At 34.9% G+C, this 24,115-nt stretch overlaps 2 protein-coding genes across 2 annotated transcripts in view; one reads left to right on the forward strand and one right to left on the reverse strand.

Moving 5' to 3' along the window:
• LOC105200328 overlaps positions 1 to 22,428 on the forward strand; it is a 31,172-nt gene extending 8,744 nt beyond the window's left edge. Inside the window, exons 3-5 of the mRNA XM_026139777.2 lie at positions 15,526 to 16,213; positions 20,640 to 20,912; positions 22,004 to 22,428. Of these exons, the coding sequence (XP_025995562.1) occupies positions 15,526 to 16,213; positions 20,640 to 20,912; positions 22,004 to 22,225 (1,183 nt within the window). The 3' untranslated portion in view covers positions 22,226 to 22,428. The remainder of the gene's footprint in view (positions 1 to 15,525; positions 16,214 to 20,639; positions 20,913 to 22,003) is intronic.
• On the reverse strand, positions 5,839 to 14,863 carry LOC113003882. The gene is made up of 2 exons (XM_039459211.1): positions 13,810 to 14,863; positions 5,839 to 7,786 (listed from the first exon to the last, which is right to left on the reverse strand). Exons 1-2 carry the CDS (start codon positions 13,833 to 13,835, stop codon positions 5,980 to 5,982), a joined length of 1,833 nt encoding a protein of 610 aa, XP_039315145.1. The 5' UTR covers positions 13,836 to 14,863; the 3' UTR covers positions 5,839 to 5,979.
• Positions 22,429 to 24,115: the final 1,687 nt, after the last annotated feature.

Genomic DNA, 24,115 nt, shown 5'->3' on the forward strand with positions numbered 1-24,115 from the left:
TTTCAAGCAGGCACGTATTTAAAGTAGAGAATTAAAAACACAAAATGCCTGCTTTAAAAACAAAATTTATATAATTTATTCTAACCTAATCTAACTTAACCTAACCTAACTTAACCAGGCAAATGCTATTTGCCTAGTCAGTTACTATTTTCCTAAAATTGCTATTTGCTTGCGACATATACACATGTACACTTCATATATATATATATGTATATATAATGTGCAAATTCCAAGCCAACAATCTCCATATGGTGCAAATGCTGGTGATCAAATCATAAAAAAACAGGAGTTACTTTAAATTGCGATATCTTGCTAAATAATAAGAGTAGAATAATTTTTTTTTTATTTGAAACAAAGTTCGTATTTTGAAATATCGATGTGATTGAAATCGCCAATTTTTTTGTTAGACGAAAGACTGCAAATTTCAAGATTTCAAGATTTTGGATATTTTAATACATTCTTATTTATAGCTGATCACACCCTTGAGTATTAAACTGAATAAAAATTGAACAAAGGCATCTTATTGTAAAGTTTTCCCTGTAAAATCTTTGTTAAATTTATTTTTACTTATTTGCTGAGTAATTACCGTTTAAACTAGATAAAAATTTACTAAGAAAAAGTAATTTCCTAATTTTTTGAACAATGTGTGCATGTGTGTGTGTGTGTGTGTGTGTGTGTGTGTGTGTGTGTGTGTGTGTGTGTGTGTGTGTGTGTGTGTGTGTGTGTGTGTGTGTGTGTGTGTGTGTGTGTGTGTGTGTGTGTGTGTGTGTGTGTGTGTATACAGGGTGCGAGAAAAGTTCCGGGACGGCGAAATATCTCGAAAACTAAGCATTTTAGGAAAAAGTGTTTCAGACAAAAGTTGTAGGGTTTAAAAAGATCTATTTACTGATCTTATCAGCTTGACCTTGGATGGCGTCGCCAAGGTCAGATCGAAATTACATTAACTTTTTTAAATGGAACACCTAACTTTTTATTGCATATTGTAGCTTATCTCGAGACCTTTCCAAAACATTACAAGAAAGTTTATTTTCGTTGAGTACTTTCCGAGTTGTGAGGCTTGAAAGCTACAGTGTACTGTAGTGTGGGTCCAGCCACTCTTGCCTTAACTGGCCGGACACACGCCACACTTGCCTTAACTAGCCGGACACACGCCACACTTGCCTTAACTGGCCGGACCCACACGCCACTCTTGCCTTAACTGGCTGGACCCACACTACAGTACACTGTAGCTTTCAAGCCTCACAACTCGGAAAGTACTCAACGAAAATAAACTTTCTTGTAATGTTTTGGAAAGGTCTCGAGATAAGCTACAATATGCAATAAAAAGTTAGGTGTTCCATTTAAAAAAGTTAATGTAATTTCGATCTGACCTTGGCGACGCCATCCAAGGTCAAACTGATAAGATCAGTAAATAGATCTTTTTAAACCCTACAACTTTTGTCTGAAACACTTTTTCCTAAAATGCTTAGTTTTCGAGATATTTCGCCGTCCCGGAACTTTTCTCGCACCCTATATATATATATATATATATATATATATATATATATATATGCATGTCATTTATCAAAGAAGCATTGTCATCTACAAAAACACGAATAAAATTTGAACAATAAAAATGATAGTTCGTTATTTTAAAAAAGTATATTTGTGAAAAAGAATTATTTATAATTTAAATTTAGTAACAGAACGCCATATTTTTATTAATGTAACTTTATATTTAAAGAGAATTTGTATAATTTCAAAACATGTTATTTTCTTACATAGAAATGATACGATAAAACTTTATTTTTTAATTCCAAAATATTCTTCAAACTCCATTTTATTCTTATGAATATAGTTTTTAAAGTTATATTTTGTTTACAATTAAATTACTTAAAACTTTCTACACAAGTAAAAAAATATAAAAATACATAAATGTTACTTATAAAAACTATATTTATCATTGAAAATATATAAAAATGTGCGGTTTTTCCAAAAATTACTTTTATCTTAATTATGTAAATATATATCTTTGTATTAGTTAGAAAATTATAATAATAATACGTCTATAGTTTTTATGTAAATTTATCACAAGTAAATTTGAATAAGTTATTATATTTTTTTAACTTAAAGTTAAAGTTAATGGCTTACAAAATTATTTAGTTATGTTAAAAATTATATGAACAGAGCACTAATTATTAAATTCCATTAAGATTATTAGGACCTTAACTTAGTTTTCGCTCGAAAAAGACTGAGAAGAAGCATTTATTTGTACAAATTATTTCAATGAAAGTATTTTCCAACACAACTTTTTTCCATCTTTCTGGCAACTGAGCGATACCATCTCGATAAAACAATGTCGGTTTCGAAGCAATCTATTTGTCCACTTATTCTCGGACTTTTTCAACATTTCGAAAGCGTGTACCACTCAAGCCGTGCTGCATCGATCTGAACAAGTGGTAATCAGAAGACGCCATGTCTAGTGATTACGCTGGGTGAGGAAGAGTTTTCTATTCGAGCTGCGTCAGTGTTTTCTTGACGATTTTTCCAGTGTGTGGCCAAGCGTTATCGTGAAGGAGAATAACTTTGCGCCTGTTACTCGCTATTGCTGGTCTTTTTTGCAACAGCTCATCATTTAATTTGTTCAATTGACGTTTGTAGACATCGGCAGTAACAGTTTCGTTCTGTTTCAACAGCTCGTAGTACAGCACTCCTTGCTTATCCCATCAAATGTAAAGCATTATCTTATGACCATGGATGTTCCGTTTTGGCTGCAATATTGATGGTTGTCCTGGCTCTACCCATGATTTCTTGCGTTTGGAATTGTCGTAGTAGATCCACTTTTCATCGCTAGTCACAATATGCCACAGAAAACTCTTCTTTTTTTGCTTGGCAAGCAAGGAAACCGTGATATTGAAACGGTTGTGAATGCCACTTTCAGATAATTCATGTGGTACCCATTTTTCTTCCTTTTGGATCTTTCCTATGGCGTATAATCGTTTGAAAACAGCTGCTTCAGTAACTCCTAGCTCTTTTCCAAGATCTTCTAACGTTCGAGCTGAGTTTTCATGCAATAATGCCAGCAATTCATTGTCTTCGAATTTTTTTAGCTGTCCTGAGCTTGGTTTGTCATTGACATCAAAATCATTACTTTTGAATCGTCTATACCACTTTTTACATGTGGTATGCGATGGAGCTTGATCATCATAACCTTCTTCAAGTAATCGATGAACTTCTACTGCACTTTTTTTCAAATCAAAGTACAAAAGCACATGTCGAAAAAACACTTTATTGCTTTCCATTTTTCACAAAGCAAAAAAATTGTTTACGCAAATAATTGTGTATGCTATCGAGAAATATCAAAACTAAGAAAAAAGTATTAGATGCGTTAGTAATGACTACTAAAATAGAGACCTTATAATAAGAGACTGGTCATCAGCCAAATTTTGTCAAATTTCTGTGAGTGAGAAAAGAACATCTCACTATCTCGCTCTTTCACAAATGACAGAGTATACGTGATATGTTCAGTGTAATATGTATGTGTAAGTTTCTTTTACGCAGTGGTGCAGCGTGATTGAAGTTTAATATGGTGGATGTTCAGCTGAATTTTGCAGTAATTCCTCATCAAAAGGATACATCATGAAAGTATTCCCAAGAAACTCGAAACGTCATGCTAAATGGGCGAAAAATGTTGGACATTAAGATTGGACGCCTACAAATAATTCGTATCTTTGTGAGGTTAAGGAACATATTCGTTATAACAAAATCATTAGAAAATTAAAGATTGTATTAATAATTAAGAGAGAACATTATATATAAAAATTATTTTAACATATATTATTTAAATTCATATACAAAACAAATTTGTAGTATTTTTTATAATATTTATTGATAAATATTACGTATATTTAAAAGAAAAGAGTAATTACAGTTTGAATTTAAGCAGAAGATGACGAAAAATTTTGCTTCAATTTAAAGTGGCCCCTTGATGGCCAGTCTCCGATTATAGGATCTCTATACTAAAACTGTTTATATCGCCATCTAACATTTGCGAAACTAAGTTAAGGTTCTAATAAATTAAAAATTAATTTTGTGCATTTTTTATATTAAATTAGAAATAACTTTGTGAAGTTAGATTACTTAAAACTGTTATAACATGGAATATGAAATTTAATATTTTATTTGTTAATTAAGTTTATATGAAATAATAAAGAAATATTTCTATATAAAGAAATATTTTTTATCTGGAAATGTACTTTTTTACAATTTTTTTGTGTTTTACATGAATAAAGGTTTAAAAAAATTAATAAATTAAAGTTTGTGTATCAAAAATAATTAATTAAAGTTAAAAATTAAATTATTTAAAATTAACTTAAGTTAATGTGATTATAATTTTGTAACTTTGTTATTGAATTTTTTAACTATAGTTACTACTTAATCTTAAAATTTATTGATCTTTGTAATATTGTATAGAGAAGAATGTAACCTTGATTGATGTAACTCTATTTGCATTTTGTACAGTAACTTTGTAACAATTGATATTTTAAATTTAAAAATTTAATGATTTTAATGTAAAATATCGATTATTATAAAATTATTGTACAAAACTTTATTGTATAAATATTTTGATCATATTGTTCTCTTTAAACAAAGCTGTTTAACGAGAATTATATACAGGGGTTGGACAAAATAATATGAACATCTATTTTGACTCCAAAAAATAGGCGTAATTCAAGAAAGTAACTTTGTCAAAAATCGTAAAAAAATTTTTAAAACATTTTAAAGCTTGAAATTTCTAGTTTTGAAATTGATAAGTCATTAAACGATTTATAGATTGTTTACGAAGTTACACGGATTTAAATGGGGATACGTCAAATCTTAAAGTATTTTACAAACTTTGCAAAGCTCCACGACGCGAAATAAAAATTGCACGCAAATGCAATTTGCAGCAGTCGAAAGCGTAGATCTTTACCTTTAATTTTTGATGAGCGTTGTACGACTTTTTTTCACTAAGTTAGGCAACTCTGAAGCAAAAATGGCCTTTTTTTTCTTGAATTTCTTCCTTTACTTTCTAGTGTAAAAGAATCTTCGAGGAAAATCAACTTAAGTAATCAAAAGGTTTCGGTCTTTAAAATAGCTCTGAAAGATTTTATACTTTTTTTTTACGAAGTTCAAATATCGACTTTAGCAAAGTTTAAGTGAGCGTTCAACAGCAAAATTAAAAAATCACCTACAGTTACTCTCCAAAAAAATGTGTAACGTGATAAATCAACAAAAATGATAAGTCAAATGTTTTAAAACGCATTTTACAGCTTAATGTTTCTACATTTTGTTGTGCCCCGGTGATGGCTCCAGGGACGTCGGTAGGTATATCGGGATTCGCTTTTGCCCAAAGAGTTAGAACTCACGGGAAGGCAGCAGCTCAGACGGGTTGCCAATCAAGAAACACCTTTCTTGATGTAGTATAATGTAGATTTATTCTCAATACTTCTTCTTATACAGTGGTTGCTTACACTTAGATGCCCTGTTACTACGGGCTGCGGTGCGCGGTATCTTCTTATCGCTTCACGGCTCGACGTATTAGTTACGCACGGCCGTGATGTTGCTCTAGCGGTTGTTCGAATTATTCTCCACCGTTTCCCGATTCGGAGGCCCTTTTTATCCTCCACTATTGCTGACGCTAAATTGCAGGTCGGCTATATGCTGAATCGGCGGCGATGCGGCATCCGGCGAAAGACTATCTTGTCTTCCGTCGTTGTCGCGTTTTCTGCACGTCTTTCGGGAGGAAGTCTCGAAAGACGATCCGTTACTTTCGCGTTTAGCGAATATATGCATAGCAACGAAATCGCTTTTTGTTGCTATGCACTGGTGTTAGCTTAGGCTACAACACTCTTCCCCCGTTGGGAAAGAAAAACGAAGGGAAGGAGTTTTTCTGCATACCCCTCCCCCGTCGGAAAAGAAAACGGAGTTTCCAAAAAAAAAAAAAAAAAGGTTATTAAGTTAGAAACGTGCACTTCTGTTACGTTTGAAAATTGATTTTGGTTCATCGTTATCTTTTAATTCTATTGTTACACGTTTCTCGGAGTTACTCCGTTTCTTTTTCCTTATAACGTATATTATTAGGCTTATAACAATTATTGTGACTATTATCATGGTAGAGCCACTGGTTGCCATTGGATAAATAAAATGTTTTGATTGAAAATACGTATTATTATTTTTATTCATGTCATCATTCAATTCTTGTAACTCTGTTTGTAGATTTTTCAATTCTGAATGTTTTGTATTGATTTTCTGTATTTGTATCGCTTGAGATATATTTACATTATCTCTTGGTAGTGAGATATTGTACTCTGGTAGATATGATTCTATTCTCGTTTCATTCATTACTTTTGGTGATTTTAGTATTATTTCATGACTTATAATTTCACAATTATTTCTTAATTTTATTTTACCAGTATTTTCAATTTCTTGTTTTATTTGTCCGTGGTCTTTACAATTTATATTAATATATTGTTTCGTTGGCGATGAGTATAACCATGCATGTGGATTTTTTAGGGGTATCCACATGATGTTACTTGTTATGATTTGCTTTATCTCGCAATTTTCTTTTTGAATTTTATTTTCTATATATATGTTTACCTCACAAATTGGGTTGTTATTTATTTTTTGTATTTGGAAATTTTGTTTGCATAAATAATCAGTGTTAGTAAGTTTACACGCTTGTAGATCATTATGCGAAAGTGTTATGTACGCGCGTTGCTCGGAGCTTATCGCTATTAACGGATTCTTTATCTTGATGATCGTAGCTATATTTTCGCTTTCCGGTACAGGTAACGAAATTATATTTAATATTTTATATTTTGGATGTGATATTAATGGAAATTCTAATATCGAGAATATATTGTTAGTGTCGCAGTACGCGCTTATAGTTATTACTTTTTCTATCTCGAACCATTTATTTTTGTTAATGCGGAATGGGAAGTAGAGTCCTTCCGGCAATTGTAAGCTCGCTTCTTTTAGATTTTCTATTATATTTTTTATCGGTGCTAATCTGGGATGTAAGATCCCTTGTTTTATTGTGGTTAAATAATCTAGTGTATCTTTTATGTCGCGGTTTAAGTCTGCTACGATTGCGTTGATTGTGATAAAATGTTCGTGAATATTACTTTGACGTTCATTGGTTATTAGGTGTTCCCTTAGATTTTTTGTCGCGTTTGCGAGAAGATTTTCGTTTTTTTGTATTATTTCTTCCGTGTTATCCATATGAGCTATTGTTTGTTGCAGTATTTTAATTTGATTTTTTACTGCATGTTGTGCCTTTTGTTGTTCGTCATGTAATGCGGTTAATTGTTCGTTAATTATTTTTTCGTCGTTGGAATCCATTGTGCCAAATAAAGACTTGGCTATTGTGCCTATTCCGTCAACTAGGCCTCTTTTTCTTAATTCTGATGATTCGCACATGGAATTTATTTTTATTAGCTCTTTATTTATTTCTTCATAGTCATCTTTTGTAATCTCGTATAGGTTTTGACATGTATCTTTATTTGCGACTGCAAAAAAGTGGCACATACTTTTTGTTTTTTGTAGATATTGTCTCAATTGTTCCAATCGATTTGTTAACGATGTGGAATCTATTCGGATCACCATTTTCCATGTTGAGTCTAATTGGTGAAGGTTTCCTATTATCTCGAAATATATTCCTGGATGGTGGACAAATCTCTCTATTTCGTACGGTTGATTTTCTGTTCCTTTAGTTGGTGCGGTCTTTAGTTTCGTTCTCACGATGTTGGTCCACGCAATGCAACACCTGTAAGCATCAGGGTTTTTATTTCATGTTATCATCTCTCTTGATAATTATATTTTATTCAGCAAGATTTTATTCTCGGCTTTGACTATGTCGTTTTTGATTTTTTATTCGGCCGACAGTCTTTCCTTGACTGTTGGTGGTGTAATTAAATTAATCTAATTATGTATTTTTATTCGCCGATTTTTCCCTTTTGGGAGCATGAGGGCATATATCCTCTCCTTCCTGAGGATGACTTTGATTTCGAGGATCCCGGTCCGGTCCTCGTAATGGATTTTGTTGATGACGCTGATTTTGAGCGTCGATTTCGAGCGTTTTTTGGGGAGGATGGTAAGTTTTCTTTCGTTTTGTTATATTCCGTTTCTTTTCTTCCTCCTCGTATCTTCTGATGTCAGGTTTCTACACCTGGTGTCTCTTGACTTTGTAAACTCTTGCTGCCCTTTGCTCGTTAATTTTTTTCTCAGTCTTTATTTGACCGTCAGACTGTTCACGTGAAAAATGTATTTCTTAGTGCCGCCTGCTCCTGAAGAGGTGGCTCCTGAAGAGTCAGTGGCCACCGGCGATTTCGACGATCTCTACGAGATTGATCCGGAGCTTTTAGAGCTCCATTTTGGTGCCGAGATTCCGGAAGAAGGGGTCGAGATTCTGGAGGAGATGGAACTGGAGGAACCTCCTGTGAATGAGGAAATCGTCGCGGTGGGCGAGGTTTTTGATGAGGCCCTGGACGACCTCGTTGACCCCCGAGCCTTTGACGATTTTGATCTATTTATTCTTTCCGATGATGAGTGGGAGAATATTGCTGCCATTGATCCCTTCTTTGGTGATCCGGAATTTGCTGAGGAGCTTCCCGAGGAGGGGGAGCAGTAACATTCTTGTGGTTGTGTGTGTTTTCTTCCCCCCCCTTTTTTTTTTTTGTAGTTTCATATTTTTAGTGTTTAACGTAGTTAAGTGACTTTGGACTTTTATCTCGTTTTTGGATTTTATTTGGAGTCATTGGCTTATCCTCATGTTGGTGAGTTTTTATTTATTTCTTTTATTTTCTTTTATTTATTCTATTATTATCTATTATTGTATATTTATATTTTTATTTGTTATTGTCCTTTATTATTATTTTATTATATTCTTATTATCTATTTGAGCTCCTTTCGCGTATATATAATTATATTTATCTCTTCGTTACTCGTGTTTGTTAATGTTCGATAAATAATTTCAGTCTGTTCGCATGTACGCGTATTTCTTTTCGGCCCTTTTTTATCGTATAATTTACGTCACTGTGTTTTTTGATCACCGTGTACGGCCCTGTCCATTGAGAGTCGAGTTTCTTCGATCTTCCTCTTCGTAATGTTTCGTCAAATAATAGTACTTGGTCTCCTATTCGAAAATTTTCTTCATTGGTTTTCTTGTCGAATTGAAGTTTTGCTTTTTGTTTTTCGTTTTTTAATTTCTCCCTTGCCACTTGATTTGTGGCTCTTATTCGTTCTCGTATTTCTTGTGCATAATCGTCGTATGTATATCCTTGTTTCGGCGGTTTTGTCAACGCCGTAGGTATGGTTGCCTGGTATCCATATAATAATTCAAATGGCGTGAAACCTGTAGCTGTGTGGGGCGTGGTATTGTATGTGAACATCGCGTACGGTAACCACTCGTCCCAGTTTGTTTGATCTTCATTAATATAATGCCTTAGATATTCTGCTAAGGTTCTGTGCGATCGCTCTAATGCTCCATTCGTTTCTGGATGATAGGCGGTTGTCTGAATTTTCTCGATTTTTAGAAGTTTACACGTGTTCTTAAAAATTTCACTTGTAAAATTTGTACCCTGGTCTGTTAGGACTTTTTCGGGTATTCCGTGTTCCAGCACTATTTTTGTTACAAACTCTTTTGCTATTGTATTTGCCTCTTGATTTATTAGTGCAATTGCCTTGCTGAATTTTGTTAAATTATCTTGGAATGTTAGTGCGTATTTATGCCCGGATGTAGTGACTGTCAATGGTCCCACTATATCCAATGCACATTTCTCGAACGGCTTCTTAGCCGTATCCGTTATTACTAACGGCATTTTAGTTTTTTGCCTTAATTTATTTTTTTGGCAATATTCGCATTTCGCGATATATGTCTCTATATATTTTTTCATTCCGTGCCATTTATGCTTTAATTTAATTCGCTCAAGAGTTCTTTTTGCTCCCTGATGTCCTCCGAGGGGGGCATCGTGATATTCATATAATATTTTCTCCTTTTCATCTTCGGAGTAATTCGTTTGTTCTTCTTCATCTCCTTCGTTCTCTCCCTCTTCGTCGTCGTCATCTCTTATCAAGTTTATATGCTCGTCCGCTCGGATCGGATTTCGACTCAAAGCATCGGCGTTCTTATTTATTTTACCAGCCTTGTGAATTATTTCGTAATCGTACTCTTCTAATTTGAGTCGCCATCTGATCAATCGTGAACCCGGATCGTTTACATTGAATAGCCATATTAGTGGCTTGTGATCCGTGATAATTTTAAATTTTGTACCGTATACATATGGCCGGAAGTGTCTAACAGCCCAGACTATTGCTAATAATTCTTTTTCGGTCGTATTATAGTTCTGTTCGGCTTTTGTTAATACTCGGCTTGCATACGCGATCGGTTGATCTTGGCCTACGATACCTTGCGAGAGCACGGCTCCGACAGCGTAATCTGATGCGTCCGTCGTGACGATAAACTCCGCGTTGAAGTCTGGATACTTCAGCACGGGTGCCGTTATCAATTTATTTTTCAATGCATCAAATGCATTCTGTTGATCGTCCGTCCACTCGAATCTTTCCCCCTTTTTCGTTAATTTTGTGAGCGGCTTGGCGATTTTTGAAAAATTTTCTATAAATTTTCTGTAATATCCTGCCAAACCTATAAAAGCTTGAATTTCCTTTACTCGTCGAGGAGTAGGAAATTTACTCACAGCTTCGAGCTTGGATGGATCTGGTGAGATCCCCTTTTCTGTTATAATGTGTCCTAAGTATATTACTTCCTTCCTTAGAAATTCACATTTGTCAGGTTGTAACTTTAGATTATTCTTTCGTAGTCTTTTAAATACTTCAATTAATCGTTTATTGTGTTCTTCTAAACTCGGACCGTATATTACGATGTCATCGAGATATACTAGACATTTTAGTCCTTGTAACCCCGTTAGAATACTATTCATAAGACGTTGAAAGGTTGCAGGCGCATTCTTCAATCCGAACGGCATTCGATTAAATTCGTAGTGTCCGTATGCCGTGGAGAAGGCCGTTTTTTGTTTATCATTATCGGACATCGGGATTTGATGATATCCCGACGCCAAATCTAGCGTTGAAAAATATTTCGCATTGCCTAGCTGGTCTAAAATGTCAGTGATATTAGGTATTGGAAACGAATCTCCAATTGTTAAGTCGTTTAGTTTTCGAAAGTCGACTACGATACGTAATTTTGGTTTGCCTGACGCATCTAATTTTTTTGGGACTACGAGTAATGGCGCATTCCATTGACTCGTGCTCGGTTGGATTATTTCTTGATCTAGCATGTTTTTTATTTGCTTATTTACCTCGATTTTATGTTTTTCGGGTAATCGATAAGGTCTGACATTTACATTGGCTGTATCCGAGCGTGTTTTTATTTCGTGCGATACCTTTGAGGTGCACGTTAACCGTTCTCCTTCTAAGTGGAAGATATCGCTAAACTCTTCGCAAATGTTTAAGAGAGTTTTCTTCTCTTCTTTATTTAAATGGCTTATTCTTAAGAGGTTATTTATCTGTTCTTTCCTTGAAAGTTTTGGTACATTTCCATTCTCGATTTTATTTATTGATTTTTCGAGCGTATCTTCGTGTATTAATTCCTCGATTTTGACTTGTGGCGCTTGGATTTCTATTTCCTCCTCCGTAGTGTTTAATATACTCGCAGGACACGTGAACTCACTTGGTTCTACCAAGCAGCATCCGATATAAACTCCTGCTTTTAATTCTTCTGATTTGACTATACCAATTTTATTTTGGTTTGTTGACACTTGTACGATCGTTTCGCTTCGTGGTTTTAGTATTATCCTTCGATATGGAAATAAGCTGAAGCTCGTTGTGCCAATGGTCACTTTTCTTGATCCATAATCGCACGTCAAATTATTTCTCCTGACAAAGTCGGCCCCGAGTATTCCATCGTACTCTAGAGGTTCGTTATCTTTAATTACGTATACTGGGTGGCTTATTTTTCCATCTTGTACATGTATATGTATGTACGTCTTTCCAAGAGTAGTAATTGAATGGCCTGTTATCCCAGTTAGTTTTATTTTTTCATCTTGTATTATAGTCTCATCTTTTAATGTTTTCAATTTTATAATCGAGATTGTTGCCCCTGTGTCGAACAAGAAAGCAATTTGATTTCTTTGCGCCTCTCGTACCGGCAGGGATATCATATCCAACCCGGTATCTTCCCTCGGCGCGTGCCGCATGTGTGACACTCGATACGCGGCGGCGGTGCGCGGCGTTGTCTTAATCGTCTCTTCTCTCTCTTCTTCTTCGCTGCTTTGTGCGCCCGAGCTTTTTATTGCTCGTATTTTTTCTGTTTTATTATCCTTACCGTTCTGATAAGTTTTCGTTTCCTTTGTTGCGGTGCCTTTTTGATTGTTTAGCCACCAGCATTCCTTGCGGGTGTGCCCCTTCTTCTTGCAATGATTGCAATATTTTTCGAAAGTATTTATGTGAGAGCGATTTTCCGGTCTCGGTAATGAGAAGCGGTTTGCATAACGGCTACTACGGCAGTCTTGTCCGTAGTGCCCGGTTTTCCCGCATTTTTTGCATTGCGGTGTTCTATACGAGGGGATCCGTTTTTGGAACTCTGATTTATTCCTTGGATAAAAATTCGGATTGCGATTGCCTGGGCCTTTAACTTTTTCCTCGGCCGTTGCGCCGGTTATCGCTTCAGCCAGTGTCGGATATCGCTGTGCGCGTACGAGGAGCTTGATATCCTCGTGCAATCCGGTTTGATAATTATGGAGGGCTTGTTCTCTAATGCTTTCTAGAATGGCTCGTTGTTGTTCTTGAGTATGCTCCTTGCCCTCTTCCATTGATTCGTACAGATCCATTGCCAGTTTATCTACTCGGCGTCCGAAGTCTTGTGCGCTTTCTCCACTTTTTTGTTTTAGTGAGTTAAATTCGATTTGTAAATGCGCAGTGCTTCGTTTACTTAAATATTCATTTTCTAGCTCTCTTTTTAATTGTTCGTAACTTCTTATATCCCGTGTTTGGAAATCCGTCATTGCCTTTCCTTTAAATTTCGTGCATATCATGGCCTCAAGCAGTGAGTGCTCTTCTGCTGGGTGAATATTTTTCATAGCGTATGAGCTAGCATTTATAAATTCTTTTACGCGATCTCGGGAAGTTCCGTCTATATTTGGGATCATGTTTCGAGCGTCTTTTAACGTTAAGAAGTTAACCGTTGATCCTCTCTGATTTCTAATATCGTACACTGATCGGCCATAAGAAAGTTCGCGGGCGTGATCATGGAAACTCCTATTTTCTTGGTTCGGGTCCCTAGGTGGGGTACCGCGGGCTTCGGGTAAGGTTCCCGTGAAGGATACCCGAAGTTCCCTTATTTCACGTAACAATTCGTGTAAAAGGAGATTATCCGCGCCTGGCATATAACTAGCCCTTCTATTTTGTTCAGATTCATTGTTATGCCGACTTGTACTTGGTAAGTTTTGCGTTTCGTTATCTACCGTATTATTTGATAAATTGAACGACGGTCCGGCAGGAGAATTTGCCGTGGTGGCGCCGGTTTGGTGTGTCGTACCGTTTAATCCGTCTCTGTCCATATTTAAGAGACTAAAGTCGAGCGGGTTTATAGGGAACTCCCTTTCTGTTATCACGTTCTCCGTGTTGCTCGTTTTTATTTATTTATTTATTTGATCGCGGATCAATTTTAGCGCAGTTACCGCGATTTTTTATGAAGTTATTTGAGGGATCTAGCCTACCGTTACTGCTTACTAATTTATCGTGTCGGAAATTTACGGAAGTAATTCGACTTACAGTAGTAGCGCAGTGCTCGCTCGCATGTTGGTGTCGGGTTGCGCCTCCTCTGGTGTTATCTGCACGCTCCAGCTGGGCTCGCGTTCGTCGGCTCGCTGGTTGTTGCGGTAGGTCGGCGGTGATCTCAGGGATGGCCTGTTGTCTCGTTTCGGCTGACGGGACTGTGATCCTTCGCCCTGGTCCTTTATTTCGCCGGTTGTCCCTTGAAGTATTATGATTTCCTCGATGTTCTCGATTAATGGCAGGTGTCGTCCTTCTTTGTGCGATTTCCCTGGCGTTGTTTCTCAGCTGACGTCGATGCGACTTGCAGGATTACTCTCTTCCTGGCTTCTTCTGAGCGATATGTTAAGCGGAATCCCACCGCTGCCACCAATTTTACTGTTGTGCCCCGGTGATGGCTCCAGGGACGTCGGTAGGTATATCGGGATTCGCTTTTGCCCAAAGAGTTAGAACTCACGGGAAGGCAGCAGCTCAGACGGGTTGCCAATCAAGAAACACCTTTCTTGATGTAGTATAATGTAGATTTATTCTCAATACTTCTTCTTATACAGTGGTTGCTTACACTTAGATGCCCTGTTACTACGGGCTGCGGTGCGCGGTATCTTCTTATCGCTTCACGGCTCGACGTATTAGTTACGCACGGCCGTGATGTTGCTCTAGCGGTTGTTCGAATTATTCTCCACCGTTTCCCGATTCGGAGGCCCTTTTTATCCTCCACTATTGCTGACGCTAAATTGCAGGTCGGCTATATGCTGAATCGGCGGCGATGCGGCATCCGGCGAAAGACTATCTTGTCTTCCGTCGTTGTCGCGTTTTCTGCACGTCTTTCGGGAGGAAGTCTCGAAAGACGATCCGTTACTTTCGCGTTTAGCGAATATATGCATAGCAACGAAATCGCTTTTTGTTGCTATGCACTGGTGTTAGCTTAGGCTACAACAATTTTAATATTGGCTTTTACAATTTTAATATTGACTTTAAAAACGTATACTAATTTTTTACGGAGCTATACGGATAAAAATAAAGATGCGACAAAATTTATTATGTATTTTGCAAGTTTATTTGACGTGAATTAAAAAATTGCACACAAATGCGGTTTACATCATTCGAAAGTGTGAATCTTTACTTTTAAGTTGCATTTTTGTTGAGCGTTGTACGATTTTTATTTACTGAATTATACAATATTGAAGCAAAAGAGGCTATTTTTGCTTCAGTGTTGCCTAACTTAGAGAAAAAAAATTGTACAACGCCCATCAAAAACGCAAATTAAAGGTAAAGATCCACGTTTTCGAATACTGTAAACCGCATTTGCGTGCAATTTTTATTTTGCGTCGTGGAGCTTTGCAAAGTTTGTAAAATATTTTGAGATTTGATGCATTCCCATTTAAATCGCGTAACTTTCTAAACAATCTGTAAATCGTTTAATGACTTAGCAATTTCAAAACTAGAGATTTCAAGCTTTAAAATGTTTTTTAAAAAATTTTTTTACGATTATTTTTGACAAAGTTATACTCTCTTGAATTACGCCTATTTTTTGGAGTCAGAATGGGTGTTCATATTATTTTGTCCAATCCCTGTATAATAAAAAATTTTGAAAAAATTTAAGAATGCCTGTATTAATCAATAACTTATTCTTAAAATTTTATTAATTTTTAATGTGAAAAGAGAACTTTAATATACTGAGTGTCCTTAATCTATAATATTATTATGTAATTATAGGAAGGATTTTCAACAAATTATTAGAGCAATTGAACATGTGTTTTATGGTACAAAATGTTTCGTTTTATACGAAACTGATAACATGGATTATCTAGAAGAAATATTAAATAATATTATTAAAGTTGAAGACTTCACTAACGTCGAAACCGGCGCCTTATCTGGTTGTGAAAGTGTGATATGGTCTTGTCTAAATGATTTTGGCATAGACAAAGCAATTGATGCTGCCAAAAAAGCAGTGGAGAAAAATGAAGATTGCGCATTATGGCACTATATTCTTGCGAAGAATCTCAGACGTCAAAGGCGTTTAATAAACGTCTCGTCTAACGTGTCAAATAGTGAAAAAAAGCATTTTGAAATAGCATACGCTATGAGTAATAATCACATATTTGGAATGTATTATTTGCAAATGCGTATTGAATGTTTTCATAGATTCAGTAGAGCAAGCGATTATGTAATGAAAAAAAATGTTAATGAAAAAGAGGTAATGTGTTTAGCTAAAAAAATTTTAAAGACAAAACCTACTAACAAGAAAGTACTATTACGACTGGCTCTTATGTTTCTGCGTGCAACTTCGGATGAGAGAGTATCAGCAAAAGAGTGCCTTGATGCTCTAAAAGAAATGGTGCCAAATAATCCCACGTATTTGCATTATACTGCGATGTTATACGAGCAATGCGGAGATTATAAAGTGAATATAACAAAAGAATTACGTAATATAAATCTTATTTGTATACTATTTAAAGACAACATATATGTATACACGCGCGCGCGCCTACCCACACATATACACACGATGTTCGAAAAGTGTGGCTTTCAAACACCCTATATGTATGTGTGTGCGTACTTGTGTGTATATATACATATATTGTGTGCGTGTGCGTACGCGTGCATGTGTAAAAGGAAGAGTGAGTTAAATTGAACCTTTTTGCTTTCTATAAGGCGCAAATGAAATTTGATCATTAAATTAAAAATACTCTTGGAAATTAAAATATTTCTTGAAAGCATAACTCTAGCTTTAAAACGTTGTATTTTAAAGTTCTTAAAAGTTTCTTTTGTTGCAAAAATATGATTTTTTGAAGAAAAAGTGAATTTTTATTTATGGAAACAGGTTTCATTTTTGCTTAATGGTTTTTCCTTTATAATTTCACAATAAATCATTTTTCGACAATACCGATTGTTCTGTTACGTTTCTACGATTCTGAACTTTCAAAAAAATTGTTGAAAAATATTGATTGAAATCAAAGTTATAGCTCCTCAAAGTTGAAAAAGTTTTTTATACCGGAAAATGTGTTAACGTAATTTTCCAGATTGGTGTATATAACGGTTAAATTAATTACCTTTTAAAACTTTTACACGTTTTACACAGTAATGAACTACATGGTTTGTCCGGAAAATAATGATTTTTTCTCGACCGCCAGAAGCGTTGGGAGACGAATATGTCGGCTTGGGCGAGTGGTGGGTGATGTTGGCTAAACAGTAGACCGGAGTAAGCCGTCTCTGAGTTTGCGCAGAGTGTAGATCGCTATTTAAATAAGGTGCTGTTTCATTGATGCGTCACGCACCAAAATGCAACGTACACTTGAAGAACGGTACGCGATAAAGTTTTGTGTAAAACTCGGAAAATCGGACACAGAAACACTTGAAATGTTACGACAAGCCTACGTAAAAAAAGCTCTGTCCTCTGCTCAAATTTTCCGATGGCATAAGGCCTTTAAGGATGGACGCGGAAACGTCGAAGACGAACAACGTTCTGGACATCCCTTAACCCTTAAACACATAAGTGGGTCTGAGAGACCCCATATGAAGTTTTGCTTGTGAAGACAGAATAAGATAGGAGGTTTGAACCAGGATATAAAAAAGTTTGAAATCTCTTTTGATTGATATGGTTGATCAACTTTTTTGGTCAACTAGAATTCGAACGGCACGGCAGCTAAGTGTTGTGTTTTGTTAGGGTCAATGCGACCCATATAATGTGTGAATGAAATTTCTTTGTGAGTAATCTTATGTTAAAAAACTGGACAAAACACGTTCAAACAGGTCTGTCTGCGTATATTACTCTGTCTGCGTATGTTACTCTGTCTAAAGTTACAATACTATAGTGCCATGAAAAGGAGGACTTTTGCGTAGGATCCAAAATATATTATCAAATACATCAATTTTTAACTTTAAACACCTTGAGTTAATCAAAAATACCTAATATTTGCCTTGTTACGTAAGTATATTTTTCAATAGAAATGGCAGTGACATAATTTTTTTTTTTAAGTATGACTCTTTAAAACGCCATATTGTAAAGTCTTTAAAGTTTTTTGTTGCAAAGATATGATTTAAAAAAAAAATGGATTTTTAGACACCTAAAAATACTTCACATTCTCCTTGTTATATAATTCTACTTTATAAAAGAAATGACAATATCATATTTTTTTAAGTATGACTCTTTAGTTTAAAATGCCGTATTTGAAAGTCTTTGAAAGTTTTTTATTGCGAAAATGTGATTTTTTAAAGGAAAAGTGGATTTTTGAACAATTTTTAATTTTTGCTTAATGGTTTTTTTTATAATTTAATAAATCATTTTTTGGCAATATCGATTATGCAGTCACATAATGAGATTCTGAACTTTTATATGAAAAAATATTGTTGATTAGAATCAAAGTTATAACTTCTCAAAGTTGAAAAAGTTTTCCAGACCCGAAAATGTGTTTACGTATTTTACGGGATCGGTGTGTTTAAGGGTTAACGATGATATCGGACCAAAATGTACGAAAGAAATGTTGGACTCAAATCGACGTCTCAGTGTCATAATGATCGCCAATATTGTTAAATTGCCTAAAACAAATATGCATAAAATTATTTCTGAAAATCTGCATGAGAAAAATTTGTGCGAAATTTGTTCCCGAAGTTTTGACTGCTAATAAAAAAAAATGTGTGTCTTGTTTTTACGCAAACTGACTGATCGTTTGATAAGCGAACCCAATTTTCTTCGGCAAGTTATAACCGGTGATGAAACTTTGGTATTTAAGTACGGCCCAGAAACAAAAAGTCAAAGTTCCGAGTGCCACACTCCGGCTTTATAGCGACAAATAAAGACGCGAATGAGTAAGTCAAAAATACAAAAACATGCTCCCCTCCCCCCTTTTTTTCTGTAGAGGAATTGTTTACAGAAGTTTATACCGATCGAACAAACAGTAAACGCAGCATTTTACGTCCAGGTACTTGATTGTTTAAAAAAAATAAAAGAAATCCAGCACACTTGGATCCTTCACGACAACGCATCGAGCCGCACTGCGTTAACGATGAAGGAGTTTTCGCCTACGAATAACATTCCAACGTTTCCACAACCTACAACGCATACATGACCCAGTGCGACTTTTTTTTATTCCCATTTGTTTCCATTGGAAACATCCAAGCGGCTATGACGAAGATCTTGACAGTGTCTCCGTTGAAGAATTCCAGCACTGTTATGGACAGTGGCAGCAACGTTGGACGCAGTGTATAGACTCTTAAGGGGACTACTTTGAAAATTATTAAGTATATTTATATATAAGTGAACCTAATTTCAATAAAAGTATCTCTTCAGAATCATTCTTATTACTTTCCGGACAAACCATGTATTTTTGATTTTTAACATTTTTACACAAAAACTGAAAATACACATTCACAGTTTTCTATAGATGTTATTGTATAACAAAAAAAAACTGCCCACAAATTTGATTTTTTATAATGACTTTAAATTATAGATGGCAAACAAATCTGTTAAACCATATTCATTTAAATTCAAAAGGTTCTATTTGAGACTAAGGTTCGATATACTCCACTTTCCTTTATATAGGATCTTAAGAGAATCATTTTAAATTTCACGGCATTTTGTGCCTGTCATAAATGGAATTGTCATATTTGACAGTTGTTGAGTAAAAACTGCGGTTAATAACAATGGATCGATATTCGCTTGAACAACGCATAGAAATAGTGAAAACTGACTACAAACATGGTGAGAATTTTGCGGAGACAGTTTGTAAAGTCATGTCTCAATCGTAGAGAAGTATCTTCTCATCCAGCAATTGTGAATTTAATCGATAAATTTGAACGTCTCGGCCAGGTTAGTGATGTTAAGAACCTAACCCGTTTAAATTTATTGATTAAATTCAAAAATGCTGCACGAGAAGGTGCTTCTCTACGACTGAAACGGATTTTGCGAAGTGTCTCCGCGAAATTTTCACCATGTTTATAGTGAGTTTGCACTATTTCTCGGCCAGGTTAGTGATGTTAAGAACCCAACCCGTTTAAATTTATTCATTAAATTCAAAAATGCTGCACGAGAAGGTGCTTCTCTACGACTAAGATGAATTTTGCGAAGTGTTTCCGCAAAATTTTCACCATGTTTATAGTGAGTTTGCACTTTTTTTATGCGTTGCTCAAGCGAATATCGATCCATTGTTATTAACTGCGCAGTTTTTACTTGATAATTGTCAAATATGACAATTCCATCTATAATAGGTACAAAATGCTGCAAAGCTTAAAATAACACCTTTTAATAGAAGACCCAATATATCTTATAGAATTTAATATTGAGCTATTTTGTGTGCGTGCGTGCGTGCGTGCGTGCGTGCGTGCGTGCGTGCGTGCGTGCGTGCGTGCGTGCGTGCGTGCGTGCGTGCGTGCGTGCGTGCGTGCGTGCGTGCGTGCGTGCGTGCGTGCGTGCGTGCGTGCGTGCGTGCGTGCGTGCGTGCGTGCGTGCGTGCGTGCGTGCGTGCGTGCGTGCGTATAATTAAATTTTAAATTTTGTGTACGATTTCTATAACAATGAGAAAACAAGTGTAAATTGTATGATTTTGCTACTGACGCAAAATTTATGTTTTTTTATATTTAATTTAAATTTTTACATTTTAGTATAAACATTTAATTTGTTTTTAAAAATTAAAATTAAATTTTATAAATTTAAATATATTTATATTTATAAAATTTAATTGTAATGTTTAAAAGCAAATTTTAATTTCTCGAAGATATATTTTTTTACCATTCATGTATTATACTTATTTATTAATATCTCAGTAGTTCAATATTTCTAATATATCTTTTTTCTAGTTTATTTTAAAAATTACATATATTGCATTTTTTAGGAAGCTCTGCAGTATTTCAAGAAAGCTGCTGAATGTAATAACTTCGTGGCAGAGCTTTCTTATATACAATATGGTTGGGAAGTGGGAGAACTGGAACCAATTCCGCATCTTTTACGAATGTTAAAAAAATACGAGCAGTCGATTAAAGATCGACAAATAACTGTACTATTAGCGATTGCGGTAGCATATTATTCGCTACATAAAGATATACCAAATTCTTCGGAATTTTTTTTAAAAGCTCTTTCCGTGGATCCATTAAGCAAAAAGTTCGAGGTATTTAAAAATATAAAAGATATAAAAATTGAAACATACGTATATATGTTTTATAATTTATTATTGTTGTATTTAAACTATTTTAATATATTATTCATACATAGAGGATGTGACTAAAATAAGGTAATAAAGTTCGGATACGAGTTCCTTACATCAAAACATGAAAAAAGTTCATGTAAATATATATCCGCAAATCCATTGTTATAGAAATTAAGTCAAAATGTTCAAGTATTATACAAAGTAATACATGATCCTCTGATATCAATCCTCAAAATTTTTATTTGTGAGCACACTCAAAGTTCTTAGTTTATGAAGTTCCAACAAAGATACACTACGCTAACGCATCTTTGATTCTCGTAACATTTGTAATTGCCCCTCTATTTAAAAGAGTACGACAGTTCATGATCCGACGTGTGCAAGCGTGTATTGAATCAAATAGAAAACATTTTGAATATTTGTTCTAATTAAAAATTGAAAATAAATAATATTGCATAATAATAAATATTACTTTTTTACTTTTCCTTGTTAATAAATATTTTGAGCTGTATCTCAATTTGCAGACATGATTTCAACTTTTTTTTATATTTTAATATAGAAATCTCGTTCTCGAAGTTTGTTACCTTTTATTAGTTACAACCTGTATATTTATATAGCCAATAAAAATTAATTATACAATTAGAAGTATTGTAGCTCAATAAATGTTGTACATGTGTGCGTGCGCGCGAAATACGTAGACTAGTTTAAATACTCACAAGGGTAGGACGCGGTGACCTGAGATTTCAATCCCGGATCTTATGATTGTAAAGCAAGCACCTAACTCACGGAGCCAACTGCACTGGTTGAAAGGAAAGTTACCGGGAAAGCTCATACGGCGCGCCGCGGTATAGCCAATTTTCACAAATTTATTACTCCGAAACCAAGGCCTATTCAATCAAACGCCGGGAGACGTAAACTTTTTTTTCATCTCTAGAATAATTAAAAAAATTGAGATAGAAATCCCAGGGTAAGTCACCGCGTCCTCCCCTTGTCAATAATAATCAATAAATTTAATATAAAATGTTGAAATTATTGAAATTACTTTTTTTTTCTAGGTTTATTATAAGTGCTTCGACTTTAAATCCTTGAGTATTTCATCGTTTTTAAATAATGAGTTTTGTCCTCTTCTGGAGAAAAAATATTCAAGAACACTTAAAAAAACGTGTGAGGAAATAAAAAAGCTTCTGCATGTAAAGGATGTAAATAATTTATTGGGAGAATTGTGTAACTTATCTGTAGATATCACAGAAAAAGATTCTAACTTAAACATTAATTAGAATTACAGAAATGTTTTTAAGAAGTTATTGCTATTTAAAACGTTTTAATTTCATATTTTGTGACATATTGTTTTAAATATTTTTATTCTTTATTTTATTTCATATTAATTTTATACCAGTTATCTAATTAATTTAAAATACAAATAGATTACAACTTGTGTATATCAACCCAATGAATAATAAACAATATTTATAAAAGTTGATTTCACGTGTATTAATTTTTTAAACATTTTAAAAATGATATATAAACATTTAAACAACATTTGATACATGATTTTTTTTAATATTGAAATTTTTTTAACGCATCATGGTCAAAGTTAATTTATATTAATGTTGTATAAATCTTGAATTAGGCACATTTAAAAACGCGAGATATCGCGATGCGTTCAAATTTCGATGTTTTACATCCTAAGAAGCGTCATTATTATTATTATCGTCGTCAAGCGAATCTTGTCCAGTACATGTTTCCGACACAGAGTGGCGCTCGTTAGTCGTTCTTGTGGGGACTGGCAAGTTCCCCCACTACTTATCTAGTAAGTTTGTGGTCTAAGGAAGCCCAAGGTCCGTGGATTGGCGTTGGAGGGGAAGGAAGGTCGTTGCATCCACTTCAACGATGTGGAACAAAAATGGCGGCGGCCATACTTTTACTGCACACTCGCTCACTCACACAACTAATAGCTGTAGTACCTACGTACACTAACACTGACTCGCTGTCTCGAAAATGGCGGCTATGCAACGACCTTCCTTCCCCTCCAACGCCAATCCATGGACCTTGAGGAAGCCGAGCACATTCGTTGTCGCCTTGTGATGCTCGCTTATTTAAGTTTGTCGTTGTGACACACACACGCTCGTCAGCTCTCGCATAGTTAACACGCTTTTTCGCGTCCGCGAATTCTAAGTATTAAGTTGCGTCATTCTGTATAACAGTACCCTTAATAAATTTGTATTGTTACATTAAAATTTGCGTACTCATTAGTCGAACTATTTAATTCTCGTGGGCCTTTGCCTACATTCTATGCGTTCTATACAAAATGAATTGTCTCATAAAAGAGAATACCTTTTGTAAGAGGCTCAGAAACATTATTAAATATCAGGTTACACAACGAGATTACATTTTATTAAATTACAATTAAAGGAGGCTAAATATACACCTAGGAGGCTAAAAAAATGACAATTTTCTGGAATTTTTTTTTTTGGAAACTGTTGGAGTTACCGAATTGGAGTTTTGTTTTAATGCAAAATAAACATTTTGAAGAAACTTCATGATTTTTTTTATTAAGAAATTGCGTAAAATGACATATAGTGTCGTGAAGAGACAGTCTTGAAAAAATCTCCCAAAACGGTGCCAGGTGTACATATCTTCGTCAAAAATCAACTGGAACAAAAAATGTTTGTGGAATATTAAAATATATAATATCTTGCGGAGCCGATTTCAAAAATATGAATTTTTGACAAAATGGCGGGCGTTTAAACTTAATGTTGCAATTTTTAAGACAAAATTCGTTTATTCCCTCGCTCACCCCCCCCCAAAAAAAACTATGAGTTCTAAAAAAACCCCCTTCGATACGCGATAGATAATCGTGTGTAAAATAGTCAGGATAAATTTCAAGCAAATCATTTTAATGGTTGTCGAGATATTTCTGGTACCAGTTTGAAAAATGTTGTTTCGAGAAAAACGCGTTTGAATATTCAATATATGTTTTTGTTAATAAAACATGAAATTTTTTTAACTTACACAGAATCATCAATTCCAGGCCTATAATACAAGTCTTCTGTAGTAGATGCGATGCACATATCGTCTAATTTTTGTTGTCGGCGACGTATTCGCTTTTTTTTCATCTGTTTCTGCGCGCGTACTTCGGCTTGCGCTATACGGCGATCATCTTTGCG

This window comes from Solenopsis invicta, chromosome 16 (assembly GCF_016802725.1).
Source record: "Solenopsis invicta isolate M01_SB chromosome 16, UNIL_Sinv_3.0, whole genome shotgun sequence".
Taxonomy (NCBI): Eukaryota; Metazoa; Arthropoda; class Insecta; order Hymenoptera; family Formicidae; genus Solenopsis; species Solenopsis invicta.

Excerpts from the sequence above, each read along its gene's own strand:
- LOC113003882 (XM_039459211.1), bottom strand. The coding sequence starts at position 13,835 with ATGCGAGCGAGCACTGCGCTACTACT. Across the intron at positions 7,787-13,809 it reads GCGAGCACTGCGCTACTACT|GTGTTGCATTGCGTGGACCA; the intron begins GTAAGTCGAATT and ends TGATGCTTACAG.